A 21,380-nucleotide genomic window follows, 5' to 3' on the forward strand; every position below is an offset into this window, starting at 1 on the left:
ACTGGTGAACAGCAACGTGATTCCAGCTTTCTTGTTGGCCCAGATAAATATTATTACATGGTTTTGGAAAGAGTTAAATTTGTTCTAAGCTAGACATTTTTTCCTCAATGGATTCTCTGCATTAAAATAAAAAAAGTCCTACTAGCTCTATAGCCCCCTCCCCTCCCTTTATACAGTACAACCTTAATCCAGCGCCGTGCCCACCTACTGTTGCACTAGTCTCTCTCTCTCTCTCTTCACAGTCTCAGAGACAGCATTTGGAGCCACTGACTCCTGCTGCTGTCAATCAAATCCTGTGTAGAGGAAGTGGAGGACTGGGCCATACCAAGGTATGTGTGTCAATGGATGCACACAGCCTGGCTCTGGAGTGAGGCTGCAAGTGTACTACCATAGGAAATGGCTTCCCATGGTGGCACACAGAGAAAAGGAGTAGCTAAGAGTGCCGACAGGGGATCCCAAAAGAGGAGGTTCTGGGCTGCTCTGTGCAATACCATTGCATAGAGCGGGTAAGTATAACATTTTTAATATTTAATTACAAAAAATACCCTTCACAACTGCCTTAAGTGCAAAGGTTAGTAAAGGGACAGGGAGCGTATGAAACTGGTGGAGAAGTTTCAGATGAATAGTCATCTTTATAGCGATTTTCCTTATCCATGAAATACTGTATTTTGTCCAAGAGGGTACTTTATTCGATTTTTAGGATTCCAAAATGTGACATAATTGAGCATACAGCATGCTTTCAGTAATTTAAAATGCCACCCCATAGATGCTTCAGTATTTTTATACATTATTTAGATAATACCATATACTGAAAAATGTAAAAAAAAAAACAACTTCTATCTAAGTTCTATAAACTTTGAGTTTTTAAACAGGCTCCGTTCTCTGGTGGTGTTCTCGTTCTTTTTTACTCTAAAACATCTGAAATAAAGTTTTCAGTCAAAATGCAACAATTGCAATATGCAGTAGATGGCAGCATTTGACCACTCCGTCTTTTGAGAAAAACACATCACAGATACAAATCTACAGTTTCTGGGCATTAGATAGCATTATTTATGTTTCAGGCAATACCTTGTATCAGTTATTGAAGACTACATATTCAAATTCCAGCAATATACTGTATTGTTTATGTTAAAATGTAATTTAATATTAACAATTACATACTGTATGTGTACTACTGAAGGCTGATATTTGTCCCCCAGACCTTGACAGCTTGAAAGCACATAGTGGTAAAAAAAAAAAGAAGAAATTCACAGAAGTTTAGAAAAGCTTGTCATCGGTTATTAATAATGCTTTGTTCAGGCCTTTTCAAAGTGTCAAAAGATAAATGCGTAACGTAATGCAGTTATCATTTTATGGATTAAAGCATCCAGAAAAATGTTGATTAGTATAATAGTTGAAAACCAATGTTCTAGTAAAATAATCACCAAGTAATCAAACATAAGTATTGTCATTTCTTTATAGAGACAAGAGCTATATGATAAAGAGCTTGTAGGAAATGCTCTGAATATAACAGACATAAATGCAGAATCCTACAACACACCATCGACAGAATTAATTTATGGCATCAATGATAGACCACCTTGGTATCTGTGTATACTGCTGGCACTTCAGGTTGGTACATCTACATTGAAAGTGGGTAAGAACTTTTCTGAATGATTGTTGGTTTTGTGAGCAAGGGAAAATGTTGAAGATGTTTCAGAACTTCACTGTCTTTTTTGGTGATTCCACCCCTTCAAAAGGCTCATTTACTAAGGAATCTAATTTTTTTTGTACTTTACTGTACTTCAGGACCTGGATCACCTGCTGGTGCCACTGTGGCTCCCAGAACTGAAGGATGTAGTTCCTGTGGCCACCAGCAGGTGTCTCCCAGTAGCTAGCTGATCCCAGTAAAATCAGTCTCCACCTAATGTTGGCTGCTGAGACATTATAACTCTTTACCTAACTTCTATCGTTAGCTCCATGTTTTGCATGCATGCTTTATACCTGGTCATCATACCCAGCTTTTTGAGATGGGAATGAGAGACACCTATTAGCAAAAGTATGTAGGCATAGGACACACCCCTGCCATGGCCTCTTAAAGGAGAAATATACAAAAAAAAGATTAGTAAATAAGTTCTTTTTTTCTTTTCTTCTTTTTTTACCATTACTATTCCTTTATATTGGCTTTTGACATTTACCAATGCAGCAATTTAGAAATTGGATGAAAGGAAACACTTTTTGAAAGGCAAAAAGTCCATTTATATACAATATATGAATATGCTATATAGCTCAGACCAAAATGAGAGACAAATGAGGCGCAAAGAGGGACATTGTTCCAAAATCAGGGCCAGTCCCTCTAAATCAATTGTGAGCTATGATGACCTTGATCCTGACTTTTGCTGTAATTCTGTTTCAGTACATGCATCTTGTGCCCTGCTACTTCATATCTGCTACCCTTGTTCCTGATCCCAGTTCTGGCCTCCTTCCCTAGCCATCTCCAGTTCCTGTCTAATCCCGTTCATCTGTGCTCCCCATTTTGTACTGTATATACTGTATTATAGTTACTGTAGGTCACATGTCTTGGTTTATGGTTCATGTATATCTGTAGGTTACGTGGCTTGGTTTATGGTTCAAGTATATCTTCACTTTTGCTGTGTTTTACTGTTTGCAGGGGTTGGATAGGTTTTGTATCACTTTAATAAGTCTGACTTTAATCATACATGGTCTGATTTCAGTTTCCTAAGTACAGCTACACTGATCTTATCACTGCTCCTGCTCGGTGCCTGCACTTGGAATCCCTTACAATGAAAATCTGATGTTTAGACGCAGAGAAATTGGCAAATGGTACAAGCCCAATACATTGCTTAGATGAAGATCAGACTATTTAACCTCCGTGGCGGTATTCCCGAGTCTGGCTCGGGGTGAGATTTCATTACCATAAGCGGTATTCCCGAGCCAGACTCGGGATCGCATCGCAGGATCCATGTAGGGGGTTACTTACCTTGTCCCCTGGATCCAGCGATGTCTCCCCGCTGTGATCAGTGAGCCGCCGTGTTTCGCTCCATTTGTGACAGCGCAGAGCTCCGTTCCCTGGGAGCGTTGCGATGCACGAGGACTAAGTTTGGCGCCAAATTCAAAAAGTAAAACAACACAGTATAGATACAGTATACTGTAATCTTACAGATTACAGTACTGTATCAAATAATTACACATCCTCTTTGTCCCTAGTGGTTTGTCCAGTGTCCTGCATGCAATTTTATATTATAAATACTATTCTTTATGCCAGGAAACTGGAGATTGTCCATAGCAACCAAAAAATGGCCGTTTACATCAAAAGTGGTTATAGACCAGCTAGAAAACAGCGAAAATAAATTAGAATCACTTGCAGAAATGAGCAATAGTAATTTGTGGGGAAATTCATCATCAAACACTAAAAGTAATGACAGCGACAATTCTGCAACTCAGCACATTTCAGTGTTTTTGATTTGATTACATTATTGAATAATTGTTATTATTATTACAAAGGCTATTACATAGGCAGACAGATCTCCTGGCGAATGCCTATCCTTAAACGACTTAGACACCCTTCAGTCCTAATTCCCTTTAAAAACAACAACTTTTTCTCACCTGTTCATTTTAGGTAGTTTAAAAATATGTATTCTTTTCTTTTTCATCTAGTGGGAATGTTTTGTTTGTTTTTAGTTTTGTTTTAAATTGTAAAAAAAAAAAAATCTTTTTTAATAAAAAGTACTTTTTTTTTCTCCTGTAAGGTTCATTTTAGGTAGTTTAAAAACCTATCCGGCAAGAGTATTCTAGATCACCTGATATTTTTAATAGCAGAAACAAATATTGTAGTTTACAATATTGTATTTTACAGGCAGAGGGCAGTAATGCTTTATTTATCACAACATACTGAACTACATTTTCTTATGTAACAGATAAAGTAGAACTACAGGCAAAACTTTTTTTCCATTTTGGATAGAGCAAAGGGAGGGTTATAACTCATGTCAGATTTTTTTTTTTCTCTTTTGCCATCTGCATCCTATTGGGGAGAGTTCCCTTCACTTCCTGTCCCATAGCCAAACAGTAAGTAAGAGGAAATGCCTGCAAATTAAGGGCATTTCTTGGGGACCCCCAGGTCATCAGAACTAGTGTATCCATTGGAAGATTTCCCCTCTATTACTTTTCTGGGGACAACCCAAATTTGGGGATTTTCTTTTACTTTCACTTTCAATGATAATGGTATACAGGACAAATAGAGAGGGTAAATCTCCTTAATGAAGGCAAAGACAGCAATAAAAACTGAAAAGTGTTCTAATCCCTCTCCACTCTATCCAAAACTAAAAAAGGTTTTTCCTTTAGTTATACTTTAAAATATAAACAAAAGCTTAAAGCTGAACTCTAGGTATAGATTTGTAGCACAGATACTTTGGGCCATAGTTACATAATTAGTGTAGTTGAAAAAAAGACACAAGTCCATCCAGTTCAACACACAGAGAAAAAAAGAAAAACATTACATTGGACCAATGTAAGTAAGCATATTCTATATACAATACAAGGTGGAGAAGCAGGATGGTGGCATCTCAATCTCAACCTCATCCAATAAAAGAATGTCTTGCATTTACAGAGAAAAATGCAAGAGGTTTTGACCCCATGTGGTTACTATGTAGCAGGGAAGCTGCTCGTCACAGGACCCAGAAGACAGAGGTGATCACTGTAGTAGTGGCGACTAATACAGTGGTTTCCACCTTCTCCAGGGATCCCACAGGTATGAAATATGCATACTTACATTGGTCAAGCTGGACCATTATAACTACAGTATGCAATAAAATCCATACCTGGAATTCAGCTTTAAGGTGAACCTGCCTGCCATTTTAAACATGTATGTCCTAACTATGAACAGATACCACGGGATTCCTGCTATTACCTTAATTATCCAGAAGATAATCTTGTGTGTTCCTCTGGTAAATTAGCATCACTTTATTTTTCCCCTTCCTGACCTCAGCACTAGGTCCCACCATCTTCTATTCTCCCTTCTAATGAAAGTGATTTTCCTGGAAACTCAGTGGAAAGTAAATTGGAAGAGAAGGCCTAGTTTGAAGTCAAGCCACTAGTATCAACTTGAAACTAGTTACAGAGAGGCACACAGAAGATCTTTGTGAAAATAGAGATTTATGCTGTGAATATTTAAAAATATCAAGATCACTTTGTAGAATAACTACAACGATTTTGGGACATTTTTGTTGAAACTAATTTTAAGTTCATACATGTTCAAACAATCTGTTTTTAACATAAAATTCTTGTCTTGCAAAGAAACATTTAGTATATGACATAGGATTCCTAGAGCACAATGGGTCAGCTAAAGAGACAGCACAGCAAGAGCTGCCTTCTTTGTGACACATTTTGTCTGGCTAAAATATTGGATTTACTGGAGCTGTCCCATAAGGGTTGAGTCACTGGAATGAGTCAATACCTTATGTATATAAATGTCACTAGGGATGAGCCGAACACCCTTCGGTTCAGTTCATTTCATTCAGTTCAGTTCATTCACTCTATATGACCGTCGTGTAAGCTGCAGCCTTATATAGTGTGGGGCGTGGACTTAGCCCCTGAGCCATGATTGGCCAAAGACACCCTGTCTTTGGCCAATCATAGCTCTCATAGCGCATCGTGCTGTGATTGGCCAAAGCATGCAGGTTAGGTGCATGCTTTGGCTAATCAGCAGCAATCAATGCACTTCAAGAGCAGTGCATTGTGGGGCCCTTTGAGGGGGTCAAATTTGCTGCAAACCCCCTCATATGTTTGTTCTATGAGTAAACGAACAGCTGATGTTCAAGTCAAATTTACGTTCAATGCGAACATCCAGACCATCCTTAAGTGTCACATTGAGCTATTGGGGTGTGTAAACAACAAGTAGAACAAATTATATGAAAAAAATGCTAAGAACCTTACATGCTGGGTAAAAAAATCTCAAAATATAAAAGCATTTCATATCTTCATGACTAAAAAATAAAAAATAAAAGAATTAAACATGTATGTTTAGTTATGATTATAAAATAAATAAATACATACATAAATAAAGTACAAAACCACGCATAATCCTTTAATTAAATTACATCAGGTTTGTGTCATGTACAAAAACTTAGCAGTGGGCTATGTATTTATATACAGTGGTGTGAAAAAGTGTTTGCCCCCTTCCTCATTTCCTGTTCCTTTGCATGTTTGTCACACTTAAGTGTTTTGGAACATCAAACCAATTTAAACAATAGTCAAGGACAACACAAGTAAACACAAAATGCAATTTGTAAATGAAGGTGTTTATTATTAAAGGTGAAAAAAAATCCAAACCATCATGGCCCTGTGTGAAAAAGTGATTGCCCCCTAAACCTAATAACTGGTTGGGCCACCCTTAGCAGCAACAACTGCAACCAAGCGTTTGCGATAACGTGCAATGAGGCTTTTACAGCGTCCTGGGGGAATTTTGGCCCACTCATCTTTGCAGAATTGTCCTAATTCAGTTACATTAGAGGGTTTTCGAGCATGAACGGCCTTTTTAAGGTCATACCACAACATCTCAATAGGATTCAGGTCAGGACTTTGGCTAGGCCATTCCAAAGTCTTCATTTTGTTTTTCTTCAGCCATTCGGTGGTGGACTTGCTGGTGTGTTTAGGATCATTGTCCTGCTGCAGAACCCAAGTTCGTTTCAGCTTGAGTACACGAACAGATGGTCGGACATTCTCCTTCAGGATCTCTTGGTAGACAGCAGAATTCATAGTTCCTTTTATCACGGCAAGTCTTCCAGGTCCTGAAGCAGCAAAACAGCCCCAGACCATCACACTACCACCACCATATTTTACTGTTGGTATAATGTTCTTTTTATGAAATGCAGTGTTCCTTCTACGCCAGATATACACGGACACACACCTTCCAAAGAGTTACACTTTTGTCTCATCGGTCCACAGAATGTTGTCCCAAAAGTCTTGGGGATCATCAAGATGTGTTGTGGAGAAATTGAGACGAGCTTTGATGTTCTTTTTGCTCAGCAGTGGTTTTCTCCTTGGAACTCTGCCATGCAGGCCATTTTTGCCCAGTCTTTTCCTGATGGTGGAGGCATGAACGCTGACCTTAACTGAGGCAAGTGAGGCCTGCAGTTCCTTGGACGTTGTTGTGGGGTCTTTAGTGACCTCTTGGATGAGTCGTCGCTGCGCTCTTGGGGTAATTTTGGGCGGCCGGACACTCCTGGGAAGGTTCACCACTGTTCCATGTCTTCGCCATTTGTGGATAATGGCTCTCACTGTGGTTCGCTGGATTCCCAAAGCTTTGGAAATGGCTTTATAACCCTTTCCAGACTGATAGATCTCAATTACTTTCTTTCTCAATTGTTCCTGAATTTCTTTGGGTCTCGGCATGATGTGTAGCTTTTAAGGATCTTCTGGTGGACCTTACTGTGTCAAGCAGCTCCTATTTAAGTGATGCCTTGATTGTAAACAGGTGTGGCAATAATCAGGCCTGGGTGTGGCTAGAGAAATTGAACTCAGGTGTGGACAACCACAGTTATAGTATGTTTTAACAAGGGGGGCAATCACTTTTTCACACATGGCCATGATGGTTTGGATTTTTTTTCACCTTTAATAATAAACACCTTCATTTACAAATTGCATTTTGTGTTTACTTGTGTTGTCCTTGACTATTGTTTAAATTGGTTTGATGTTCCGAAACACTTAAGTGTGACAAACATGCAAAGGAACAGGAAATGAGGAAGGGGGCAAACACTTTTTCACACCACTGTAAGACACCACAATGTCTCTTCTCGATAATAATTGTTTTACCTATTGTACCTACAACACCCATTGTTCTTAGCAAATAGAAAAATGCTTCTTGCAGGGCCTTTAATTATAATGCATGCTAATTGTAACATGTTTTTTTGCATCATACAGTAAAGCAGAGAAATTGATATTTCTTAGTTGGTGAAGATTCTGCATGCATAGACAGATGCATGACATGTAAATTTGCAGGCAAATACCACCTATACTGCACTACATTATGTCCATTTTCTAGAGAAATAATTACATCAAAGGGTCTTCCAGTAAATTTTACCTCCACTTGTAAATTCCAAAACGTCAGTGATCCCCCCAATCGGCATTGTGGTCAGAGGTTTCCTTAAGCTCTTAATCAGCCTATAAAATATTCCTGTAAACTGCATTTCTGTCAAATTCAGACTTTAGACTTCTGGAAAATGAATTCCCACATGTTTTGTGAATTTCCCATGAACCATTAGGTCAGACACTGAATATTTTGTAAAGCAGTTGCTTCTGATCAATGCATGTCATTGTGCATCAATATATGTTGATTACATGTGACTAAAACAAGCATAATGCTAATGTTAGTCTCAAAGTGCTGTACAGCAAAATTTCCAAATTGTACTTTAGATTTAGCTGATCTATTACATTTGGTGTAAAGTGTCCCTAGTAGTTTGTAGGTATGCCTTCTTGTTCTAGTAGCTATATCCTCCATACTAGAAGGATGAACTTGAGTTAGCAAGATCAATCACTCCGTAAACTGATAATGTATCTCAACATGTTAAAAATAATCCATAATTTGTGTAAAGCTATTAATTGTGACTTAAATAAAGATTGACCTTCATCTGTCTAGTAGTCTATGTTGTGAAAATCATCTAAGTGCCCTTTTATGTAAAAAAAGCCCCAGGTACATTTATTTCAAGGTTGGTTCTTCCTCAGCAGGGTAGATAAAGTATGGGTGCCAGTCAAATTGTAGATGAATTTTCAACACATGCGTAGCGCTGTCCTCTTGAGGGTCACAAGATAAATCAGTACCCCTTTGGTTGCCCTGACCCTGTGAGTCTTCTGCTACCTCTGACATCCTGGGTTCAAACATTTTTTCCCACTAAATAACAGCAGCAATAAGGAAATACACCAGAATTGGTTTAATCAGAAATTGTTTACTCAATGAGATGAATGGAAAAGAAATCAAAGAGTCAACTTGAGCTTACACCTCAAAATGTTGTCTACCAAAGAATGTCATTCATAGCAAAACAACTATCACCTCTTAGCACCCGTACACACGGTAGGACATTCTGCCAACCAAATCTGTTGGATTTTGTCCGACGGATTTTGTCAGACAGATTTAGTCCGAAACTGTGGCATACACACGGCCGGACCAAGTTGTCGGATTTTGCGGTTGCCAAGAATGCGGTGACCTAAGCCATGCACGGCGGGACTAGAAAAGGGAAGTTCAGCACCACGTCCGGCACCCTTTGGGCTCCTTCTGCTGATCTCGTGTTAGTAAAAGTTTGGTGAGAGACGATTTGCGCTTTTCAGATTTGTGATTCAGATCGCTACTGCTCTTCGGTTTGTGCTTGTGTGTGCGTATCTGATAATCAGTGTGTGCAGTCAGTAAGTATTTGTTTCTCATTGTGGACTATATCTTGGTATAGTACACTTTGAAAGGCATTTCTTATTGTCTGCTTGCTTCTGCTATTCAGGTCGTTCTTTCAGGGCTTGCTGTTTATCTGTGCTTTCTGTTGTCCGTTCTGACCAGCCGACCGTTTTCAAACCATGTTTCGTCTACGTACTCGTCATACAGTTTGTGCTGTGCAGGGGCTTGGTGTTGGGGTTTTTACTTTGACACAAGCCCGGTCCATGAACAGGGAGGGGACAGGGAGAAGCATTCATGACCTAAAGTTTGCAACAGGCATCTCCCCCCAGGCTCTGGGGATCATTATTCCAGAGACCTGTTCTGCCATCATTCAGGTCCTGCAGAAGGACTATATGAAGCTAAGTTTTATCCTTAAACATCACATTCTATGTATTTCATGATTGCTAATGTCTTGCATTTCTTTCCTCATTCCCTAATTACCATCATTGCAATATGCTCTAATTCATATGCTCTACCCCTTTGTCCTCATGCGGATTTGCCTCACTAACTTCCCCACCATGCTCTTCTTGGCCCATAAAACTATAGTCTAGTCACTTACCAATGTCTTTTTTCAGCCCCATAGTATTGTTTTCCCCTAAGCACCCCCTAAAATTTCTACAAATGTGATGTGTGTGCTTCAATTCATGCAGAGTCACATTTTATGAATTTTTGGGGTTGTGCCAAACTCATTAGTAACCTCCCTCCCCCCAACTGCTAGCTCAGCTGATAGCAATCACATTTATGGATGAATTCACCTAACCATGTAGTGCAAGGGCCTGCCTCAATAATTTCAAATGCTAGTTTTATTTTGTTTTTTAACATATTAATTATCTGGATATGTAATAGCAGAATGTCAAAATGTGCTTCCATTTTGTTATCTTTTTGGGATTATGACACTTCTTACCTGTCCGGTGGGCTGCCAATAGTGTAACTAAGGAGGGGCTTCCCAAAGTATCACACCTTATTTAGGCATTCAGCTCTCAATTAAGTGGAGAGGGTTACCTGTCCTAAACATCCCCCCTCATTTTTTAGCAAGGGCCCATCAGATGGGGGAGGGGGGGGGTGATGACTCTCATAAGGGGACCTTAGACTTTAGGCTTTAAATACTCAGTTCCCAAAATGTTATACTAATTTTGTCAAAAAATGTTGGTGTCTAATCTGCTTGCAATGTTGATTTGTCAAATTACTAATTTTTGGTCTTGTTTCACTACAGTGTCCTTCAACGCCACAGGAATGGCAGACTGTGGCCTCCCACTTTGCCAGTTTTTTTCAAGTTGTGCCTTTTTCACCAACAGTGCAAACCCAAGTTCAGAGCGAGATGAGGGGACAGTCTCTTCTTCAGATAATCTTATTATGTTTTGGGTCTGCTACACACACACACCTTGTTCTTGTAACTAATGTATGTAGTGCATTACTGACCAAAATCGTGCTCATTTTCAGCACCATGGCAGGAAAATGGCATGATTGTCCAAATTTACACCTCACTGTGGGTGTTTTTTTTACTAAAGGCATATCCACTATGCACTACAAGTGCACTGCAAAAGTACACCTGAAACTGCACTTGGGGTGCAAAGTGGAGTTTCCTTTAGTAAATCACACTCCTTCTCAGCACAAACTAAAATTTTAATACAAATACATTTTGGGCGCAATGAAAAAGGAAGCCACACATTGTTGATAATTAAACTTTTTAATACAAGCACATTCACATGTGCGTTTTGAAAAGGTTTTTACAACAAACCAAGAAATTGTGTGTATAAAAAACAGAGTTTAATTAAAATTTTGTTTACTTGGTGTTTTTGTGTAAACAGGCATGTATCAAACCGTAAAATACAGAACACAGGAACTTACAAAGTTCAACTTTGAAAAGTGAAGACAATATCAGACATGAGTATGTACAAACTGGGCTGATATTGCCTTCATCACATGGGGTGTCACCCCTGGAAAATCCAAATTTGGAAGATGCACACAGTGTGTCAACATGTGCTATCTCCCATCATGGGGGATCAATGTACATGCTTTGGGGCTGCAACCCCTTCATCTCAGACACTTTACACAAAACACGTACATTGATCCCCCATGATGGGATATAGCACCTGTTTACACACTCTGTGCATCTTCCAAATTTCTAATTACAAGAAATACAAAATTTTTTGTTTAAAATAGCAAAAATAAAACCCTATCTAGCTTTGTGGGTTTCACACTCTCCCCAAAACATCAATGATGTTCTTCATTTTATTTTTAACATCATTGATGTTTTGCTGTATATTTTCCAAATCCCGATTGCACCCCATTATCTCCCCAATCAGGATCTGGGCACTTTCACTGGTAAAATGGGAATCTTCTTCCACATCACCTACAAAACAAAGCAAAAAAAATACACCATGTAATAAAAATATGGTGACATACATTGATGAGCTTACCGTAAGCTGTGTTCTCCGACACTCACCTGTTGTGGTGACAATTTGCCCCACCTCCGCGATCTCTCCTTCCTCCTGCTCCTCTGTTTCTGCTTTTGGAAGTTGCCCTTCTTTGGGAGGGGTGTGGTCCCTGGTGTCCTCATACTTGCCGAGTCTTCTCTCCCTTATGAGAATGTAAAAAAAGAAGAATTAGCACACAGAGGGCAGAAATATGAATCTGAAACATTGCTTGGAAGTGTTGTACAATTGTTTTTTTTTTGCCGAGTTCCAAGGTGAGAACATTATTGGGAACACTTTGTTAAGCTGGAATACTTCCCTGCAGAACAATGTTTCTTACGAACTAATGAAACCATGAACTTGAAAGTGGCCATTTTAAAATGCACAACATGAAATCAAAGCACATGGAGCAGTATGCAAGCAAGAATAATCATATGAACACACGACAACTACTTACTTTTTTTAAGAACACGCTTGATCCTTAGGTACTGCTCGTGCTCCCTCAGTTTCAGGTCTGACCAGCGTTTTCTCAGTTGATCCTTGGATCGGCGTACCCCAAAATTCTTATGAAGACTCTTCACAACTTTAGACATGATCTTGGCCTTTCTGATATTTGGGTTTGGGTAAGGTCCAAACTTCCCATCATAGTCGGTCCTGTTCAATATGTCCACCATCTCCAACATCTCTCCAAAAGACATATTTGAGGCCTTAAATCTTCTCTTCCTGGACTGGGATGTTTCAGGCTCCAGGCTTTCCTCACCCTCCTCCTCGTTAGTGAAACTATTATTAGTGTGCACCTGCGTTGTCTCCGCCATGTGCTCTCCCCACTGCGCCGGAAGCGAAAGGGCGGGGAATAGTCTAGAAAGAACGTCAGGGGCGGGCGGAGTTTCACGCATGTGCACTGTATATAAAATGCAACACGCGTGTATCATCCGTACGATCTGGGAAGAGAGTGAGGCACGGACGTGACGAACTTGCAAACGAAGGTAAATTTTTTAACTTGGTGCATCACTAGACTAGACTGCTTCTATCTAGGCCGATGTCGGGACAAGATTAGGAGGGTTTTTAATGGCATTATTAGTATTTGAGGGTTTGTCTTGTGTTGTGTCTTGCAGACAATATGGATCCATTCAAAAACCCAAATTTTATGGGGCTATTCCTCAAACCCTACAAGGAGATGCCCTGCCTGTGGCAGTTCCACAACAAGTTTTATGCCGACATAACAAAGAGAAACGCAGCGCTGGAGAAACTTCTTTGTTTGGTGCGGATCATGGTCCCCACGGCAGACATGACCTATCTGAATAGGAAAATTGTGGCCATGAAGCTTACATATCTCAGGGAGAGAAAGAAGCACCTGGAGTTCTTGAGAGCAGGAGACCCAGATGCCATTTATTACCCCATGGATGGTTTACTTTGAGAGGCTGCCTTTTCTGGTAGACCAGGGGGTACCGAGGCCACCACTCAGGCCACCACTCTCCAGTCTTCCTTCACCCCCAGCTGAGGCTTCCAACGTCCAACCTGGGCCTTCCAGGCAGCAACATGTGGTGGGGTCCAGCTTGAGACAGGTATTGCATTGTTGAACATATTTCTTGTGTTACATTTAATGATGTTAACTAGATGTTCTTATTGATCAGTAAGTTGTGATTTATCAAAGTGGTTAACATATCAAGAGACAGTAGTGACCAAAAATGATTGGGACGGGAAAGAAATATGCTGGGCTCAGAATGATAGTCTGTTCTATTTGGTAACATTCAATTTGCAAAAGCCAGGAGCACAAAATGGTGTGATTGATGAGCAAAAAACTAAAACTATGTCCCCTTTTCATACACAGGAAGACCTCAGTCGGGGGGAGGCTGTGACAAGTGGCAGCCAGGAGGTCCACCAACGCCCTCCTCCTCCTGCCCCAACTACAGGAGCCGAGCCACAGCCTCGAAGGATGCCTGGTGGGAAGTGCCCAAGGAAGACGAGAAAGTGATGGCCTGGGTTCAGTCTGGTTTGCCAGAAGATGCAGCCTCTTGAAGATCCACATCCTGGGGACATAGATGGCATCTGAATTTCCTGTTCTCTAGGACTTCGGGACCAGACTTCTCTCCCTGAGATATGTACACCTCAGGCCACAAATTCTTAAAATTCCATTTTGTTCATGTCTGCCCTGGGGGCCAAAGGCTGCACCAAAGTAAGAAGTTTCTCCAGCGCTGCGTTCCTATTTTTATTTTATAGCGACCACAATAAAGGTTTTTTTTTTATGAAATACTTGTGTATGTGTTTTCCTTCCAAAAGGCCAGTTTATTTGTGAGCAGGCAGGTACATTTCAAAAATACAAAGTGAAATGAATAACCAACACTAAACAACCTCCTGTAGATTAAAAACGAAAAACCAAAGATAAAAAATAAAATAATGTTATTGTGTTAAGTTTACACACAAAAAACACCCCAAAAAAAGGAGAAATGAGCAAACTGTCTTTAAAGGAGATTTTTAGGAATTAAAAATAAAAAAACATCCAAAAAAGAATAAACAAAATCTAAAATTGTGTAGATGTGACGCAAAATAAAATTGTATTGCTGAAATGGTGAAAAAAGAGTAATGAAATACGTTCCGGAGAAGTGTGTGTGTCTATGAGCATCAAAAGAAGTTCATTCTTGCAGCATTGTAAAGAACAAGAGAATGCGCTTCATGAATGAATTTTTAACATTGCAGCGTGATGCAATCGGACCAGTTTGTCGGAAAATATTTCCAGCAAGTTGGAAAATTTGGTCCGACGGATATTCCGACGGAAACAGTCCGATGCATACCACACACAGTCGGATTATCCGACAACGCTGTCCGATAGGACACATTCCGAGGGATTCTCCGACCGTGTGTACTGGCTAAGGGCTGTAAGGGCTAAGATTCAAACATTTGTAGCAAAGTTCTGGGTCCCTTTAGGCCTAATGGTGACCTCCAGAGTTAGAGAGCTGACATCCCTCAGTGTAGAGTGGGTTACAAGGCATGGTGGGTGTAATGCAAGATGAAATCTTGGACCCCAGACACTTTTTGAATGCAAAGAGATTTATTGTCTCTTGAACAGAACTGTGGGAGAGATGGTTAGTGCCAGAACACCCTTAGGTAAATACAAAAGAATTGGCAGACTCCAAGACTTCTATAGGCAGGCAGTCGTACACCACTTCTATATAGGTAGGACCGCTGTCTCCTATGGCAACAATCTTGTAGGTGTTACTAACGGTAGTTTTATTCAAATATTGACAACACAAACAGTTATATTTACTCCACAGTCACTCACTGTAGATCTTCATGCAGTGAACTCTCAGTCTTTCACTAGACTTCGGATTCACTAGCCACTGGATCCCCTGAGCGCTTCCACTTTTTTCAGTATCTCCCTCGAGCATCACCCCCACTTCCCTGCTGGGTCCCTGGATTGGCACTCACAGATACTCTTCAAGCTTCACCCCTGCTGATACATTAGGTCCCTGGCTTGGCACTCACTGATGCTCTGCAAGCGTCACCTCTGCTGTCCCACTGGGACCCTGACTTGGCACTTTCTGAAGTTTTCCCACTTCTTCATCGTCCCTGGCTGGCAAAAATTCTGCTCTGGTACTGGCCTCAGCCTACTCACTGTGGTCCCCAGTAACAAGGTGGATGGTCCCTTAGTGGTGACAGCTTCCCCTCTACCTCCGATCACAACTGGTTCCCCGGCCAATGGAACCATTACTTTTGGTTGGACTACAAGCCCGCAGTCCCAACCCTACGCTGCCAGATGTCCCCAGGACAGACATTAGGTTTCTGGCCTAGCATCCCGGGGCAGTACAACACACGTCCACCCAGACAGCCGTCCAGGTGGCACAGAACACCGATCACCTGACTCCACCCAAATAAATAATCTCTCCCAGCAGGCCAAGGGACCCAATAAAATCCCTACCCATTGGCTGAGACACCCCATTCATTTCTGTCCTTGCTATGCCCTTGTCTTATTTAATGTCACCAGCTACAGTGCCACCTAGTGGCAGAACAAAAAACTGCAGCAATTCCAGAATTGAAGGAAATCAATTAATCTCCTAACAATTGGCCAAGGCAACTGTCTCCTGGCATCTAAATTTGATGCCTAAACATCAGGGTGCTACATCCATCCCCTGCCTAGGAAAACAATGTCTCAGAGTTTGCAGAAAAATAATTTGAACTCTCAAGCCTGAAAGTGAAGGTTCTGGCAAAAACTGGGATGGGTGGGGAAACAGGAAAGGAACAATAGTAATAATAACAATACATATGGCGTAACGCATGAAGTAGATATGCATAACATATACATATACCTGAGCAGGTGGCAGTTCACACAATGGTAGATAAATAGCAGAAACTATATACAATTTTACGTGTGGCGTAACACCCAATTAAAAAGGAAAACAGTAGCCTTATATCCTATATAATATATACAGTAATGAGGGACATAAAAGGCTAGCATTGCTATCACATCGAGTCACTGTTATTCCTTGTCCAAAGAAGACACAATGGGTGCAGGAACACATGGAAGAGAGAAAAAAGAATACATCCTATCCCAACAATAAAACAGTGCAATATATCCATAAGTGAATCTGGAATAAATGTTAATTACCCTCAGCCAAGAGCAGCATAGCAGTGTACATACACCCTATAATATGCCTAAACTACAATGATCTCTATATCTAAACACACATATAAGTGAAATTGGGCCCCATCCTCATCTGAGGATGCCACCCCTTTCAACAGCTATCTTACAAAAACTTTCTTAGCATTTCCTATCAGATAAACACATAATGTGAACAAGGGCTCACTCAGGTTGGCCATGGCTCAAGCCACCTGGTGGCCAGCATATGGAAACACATTCCAGGTACACTTGACAGTCCATCACTCAAAGTGCAAGGTTAGAATTTGCCCCTTTTGTCACTGCTTATTCTACCTAACTAAACACCCCAGTGTATTGAAAGCCTCAAGGTCCATCAAATGAAAAGTTCAATCGGGGTAGAATAACATTTCCCAGCAGTTTCCCTTCTTCTCGGGGACAACTCCGGGGACAGGAAGCATGGCTGCAATCAAGCAACAAGCAGCCAGACCGTGATGCAAGGACCGCACTTCTTGACAAAAGTCCCTTTGCAATGGTAGTCTCAGTCTGTCCGCTTAACGGCCGGGGACCGAGAATGAAGTTCCTCATGGGTTGAGGAAATAAACACGCTGAATGTCCGATCAACATGTTACTTTTCCAAGGGAGGCATACTTGCAATTCCAGAACACTAGCCATCATGACTCAAGTGGACACTTCCTGTATTTGCCGGCAGCATACAGTCCAGCACAGTCCCAGCAATATAGCCAAAAGGAATGTTCCCCACTAGCAACAATTTCAGTACAAGTGGCTTTTAGTATAGCGTCTTAACTTCACAAAGCACACATTTGTAATCCATATGGTGTCAGTGAACTCAATTCAATATCATCTACCAATATAAGTACCAGATACCAGAATGTAATATCTGGCAACTTCAAGGTTTCCTCTTTAGCATTTACTGCAGTAATGTAATGTTGAATGTCTTTCTTGTTGGGCCTGCAGATGATCACACTGCCAGTTAATTTTGTGACCATAGCTCCAGGTGTGCAATACTGAAATATACTTCTTTGCTATCTTGGGTGACAACTTTTGGAAATCCACCAACAAAGGGATCCAAAGGAGACTGCGCTTCATATATCCATTGTGTCTCCTTGTCCTGGATGTTTTCCTCTAGATGGGCCGGTATATAGGGATACATATATCCATACTCCTCAGCCACTTTCTTAATAAATATGTGCTACACTTTGGACAGCCTGGGCAGTGTCTTAGGGTCTCCATACCCAGTTAGGACCTGTGCGTCTTGGAGCACGCTGAACCGGATATTCTGCAATAGCATTGGGTTTGCAATCTCCCTCTCTTAGGAGCATACTGTGATGAACCTGGTAGATAGCAAAAGGTATGGTGCAAGAATTTGAATGACTTTTATTATGTGCAATTGTGCGGTGTGAACGCTAGACAGCATAGGTTATGTGTGAAATGTAATCTTTTAACATGCTTGTTAAAGGTATAATGTTTATGATTTGCTATAAGATAATGTATATACTGTCTAGGTATAGGGGTGTTTCTTTTGCACTAACTGCCTCAAATGCCAAGCACAGAAATTGCTAACTTACAATAGTATACCCAGAAGATGAGGTTACAGACATGCTCTTATGAATAAGACAAATGCGTTGTAGATTCTAGCTATATGACAGTATAGTCCCATTCTTCATATTAAACCTTCAAGCATTTTACTGCATTGTAAAATTTATACATCAGACTGAGCAGCAGGTTTATGCATAGACTGCCCCAAGGCCATCTGTTTTCTGTCTTTCTGTCTGGAGTCCTGTTGCTCTGATGTGACATATAGTTTCAGGGAAAAGTTTGGGAACCTTTACAATTACCTGGAAGTCTACATGCATAGCCACTAAAAGTGTTCTGATCTGCATCTAAATCATAACAATAAATGTAACACTCAAACAACTTACTTTACATGTTCATGGCATTACACAGCAAATAGTTTAACTAATGAAGGTCCACAATGGAAAAGGTAAGTGGACCTTAAATATATTCATGTTCCAATCGATGAATTAAAATTAGAGGTGTAGTTCCAAGGTACTCTGAAGCCCCGTACACATGAGAGGACTTATGTCCGACAGACTTCCGAAGGAGTTCCGTCGGAGTTCTGCCGGAGTTCCGACAGAGTTCTGACGGACTTTTCGGCTGAGCGGACTTGGCCACACACAATCACACTAAACTCCGACGGATTCGAACGTGATGACGTACGACTGGATTCGAATAAGGAAGTTCATAGCCAGTAGCCAATAGCTGCCCTAGCGTCGGTTTTAGTCCATCGGAATAGCATACACACGAGCTAATTTTTCGAAGGGACCGGGTCCGGCGGAGTTCCTTCGGAAAAATTTGAAGCATGTTCCATATTCTAAAGTCCTTCGGACTTTGGCGAGTCAAAAGTCTGTTGCAGCCCACACACGATCGAATAGTCTGACGGAATCAGTCCGTCGGACTTTGGATGTTGAAAAGTCCTCTCGTGTGTACGGGGCTTTACTCATTACAATGTCATGTAAAGTTTAGCTACTAACAGAATATGCTCCTCTAAAAGGTCTCTGTGACACACATAAAGCAAGAAAAGACTACAAAAGATTTGCAAGGGCCTAGATGTTTTCATCAATCTATTGTAGGGAAGTCTTATTTTGTACAATGTCTGTGAGGCTGTTTACATTCATGCCTGGTACCTACCATAGAGTTCTTATTACAAACCTATTCTTCCTGTTTTTTGTTGAATAAGCTAAGTATCCCCCACCCCTCTTGACTCATGATAGTTTGGGGGATCCCAGTTTCATTACTCAGCCTAACTTGTATTATGCCTGAGTGGGAGCAGTTTCTAATTTGGTCAATATGTTGCCAGTTTTTTCTTCACCTTTTACTAACTTGCTTTCTCCCTCAGCAAACAATTGTAATGGAGAGAGGATCAGCATGGTTTCTTTGTTGGGATGTTGCATACATATGTTATGTTGTCTTTGATGGCACGAAAGGTTTCACCAGGGGGAGTGTGTAGGGAAGTGTTCTTTTGTACACTGTCTGTGAGGTTGTTTACATTTATGCCTGGTATATATCACAGAATTCTTATTACAAACAGATTCTTCCTGTTAAGAGGTTGTTTCCTGCCCCTGCTTAAGAGTCAGGAGACCCCTCAAGGCTATATATGTGGATGTCTTACAGGAAGTGAAGGGAGAGAGTGGCCAGACACATGCTGAGCAAGCCAGAAAGTGCTGCTGGCTGATTTTGTTCTGTATCCTTCCAAACTGAAAAAAAGGGGCAATAGGCAATTGTTACCGCACAGTGTAGTTCAATGTTTGTTATATTACTGTCACTCCTGTGCAAGCACGTCTGTGTGGGAATCAGAGATATCTGTTACAGGCTTCTCTGATTCACTGAAACGTTCTATTTGTGTACTGCAATATATTTGGGCTATTCGCAAGTGTATGAGATCAGGGTTCATTTGATTATAACCTATATCAAGTGGCTGGTTTGTGTTGAAGTGTATATTTGCCACTTCATTAAAACAACAGTGTCCCTTTTTAGTCTGGGGGGTTCCTAGCTAGTATTAGCCTAGGGAACAGTAAACAGTTCAGGGTAGTGACAAGATAGGCTTTCGATGGCCATTTAGATAGGTAGTGGTCCGGTAGCATTGATAGCCTATAGTCAGGTTAGGGACCAAGAGATAGAAGCTATATAGGCCTGATTTGCCTTGCAGGTGGCATGTTCCAGACTTCTCTGACATCAGGGGGTTCGTCTGTAAAAGCATCCCCAGGAAGTCAAAGCTGCCTCAGCATTCGTCCTCTCAAGCCAAATTGTGTTACGCCTTGCAAGTCAGCTCATCGGGGCCCCTGCAACTGGACTGTGCCACAGTGCCTAATTAGAGGTATTGGTGTTAAAGGCCTTTAGTTATATACCCAGATATATATATAGATACATATATATACTGTTTTTCTCAGACATTCTTCCTGTTATCACTTTGGTTGTATGTAATGCCATCACTTTATCATATATAAAGTTGCACTAATCACCTGCTGGTATGTCTGCATAATTTTACTCTTCTGCTGAATCGAATTCCACTGGACCACAGTACGCCAGACAATTCGATCGTGTGTGGGCTCCAGCGGAATTTTTCATCGTAAAGTCCGGCGGACTTAGAAAGTAGTTTTGACTCAAAATTTGTCCGCCAGACTTGGCTTTTAGCGGACAATCCATTCGTCAGTGTGCTAGTCCGGCGGACTAAGAATGATGCATGCTCTGAAGCAAGTATGAGAAGGAAGCTATTGGCTACTGGCTATTGAACTTTCTTTTCCTTGTCCCGTCATACGTGCTGTACATCATCGCATTAGAAATCTCCGGACTTTCGGAGCGTCCGTGTGTGGCCAAGTCCATTTGTTATAAAGTCCGGCGGATTGTTTGCCGGATTGTTTGCTGGACCAATTCCGCCGGACAATTCGATTGTGTGTACGCGGCATTAGAAATCTATACTGGGTGTATTAGTACTACTGCTGTCAGTTATTTTGGGTGAGTTACTAGTTATTGTCCTACAAAGGGATCATCTCTACATAGGCTGGAGCCCAGTTCTAGGTGGAGGCACTGCCAATTATATTCATAGTCCACTCTTCTTTAGCGAAGGCTCTGGCTCATTTGGTTACCTGCAGGTTAGCGCTGTAGCCTGTGTGGAGAGGGCAACTTCATATGACCCCCCCCCATAACAGGGCTACTCTATAGTAAAATAAAATGTGTACAATCAAAATTATTGCTACCATTTTGCTATAAAAGTGAGCACCCTGTAGAGAACATGGGAAGAGCACAGCATACTGTACAGCAGAAAATAACATCCGCTAGATAAAAACATTGAACAAGAAGGCCTCATGCACACTGGACGTTTTTACAGCTGCTGTTTTCGGCTTCAAGTTTTTTTCTGCAGCCAGTAAACTCCCCAGCG

At 41.0% G+C, this 21,380-nt stretch overlaps 1 protein-coding gene across 2 annotated transcripts in view; it reads left to right on the top strand.

The window, feature by feature from the left end:
* The window catches only part of LOC143961848 (solute carrier family 23 member 2-like), a 282,179-nt gene that overhangs the window by 9,864 nt on the left and 250,935 nt on the right, over positions 1–21,380 (top strand). For both annotated transcript variants that reach the window (XM_077471183.1, XM_077471182.1), the window contains exon 2: positions 1,462–1,611. In XM_077471183.1, the coding sequence (XP_077327309.1) occupies positions 1,462–1,611 (150 nt within the window). The remainder of the gene's footprint in view (positions 1–1,461; positions 1,612–21,380) is intronic.

This window comes from Lithobates pipiens, unplaced genomic scaffold (genome assembly GCF_037356315.1).
Source record: "Lithobates pipiens isolate NorthernLeopardFrog02 unplaced genomic scaffold, aLitPip1_a1.2 Scaffold_8, whole genome shotgun sequence".
Lineage (NCBI taxonomy): Eukaryota > Metazoa > Chordata > Amphibia > Anura > Ranidae > Lithobates > Lithobates pipiens.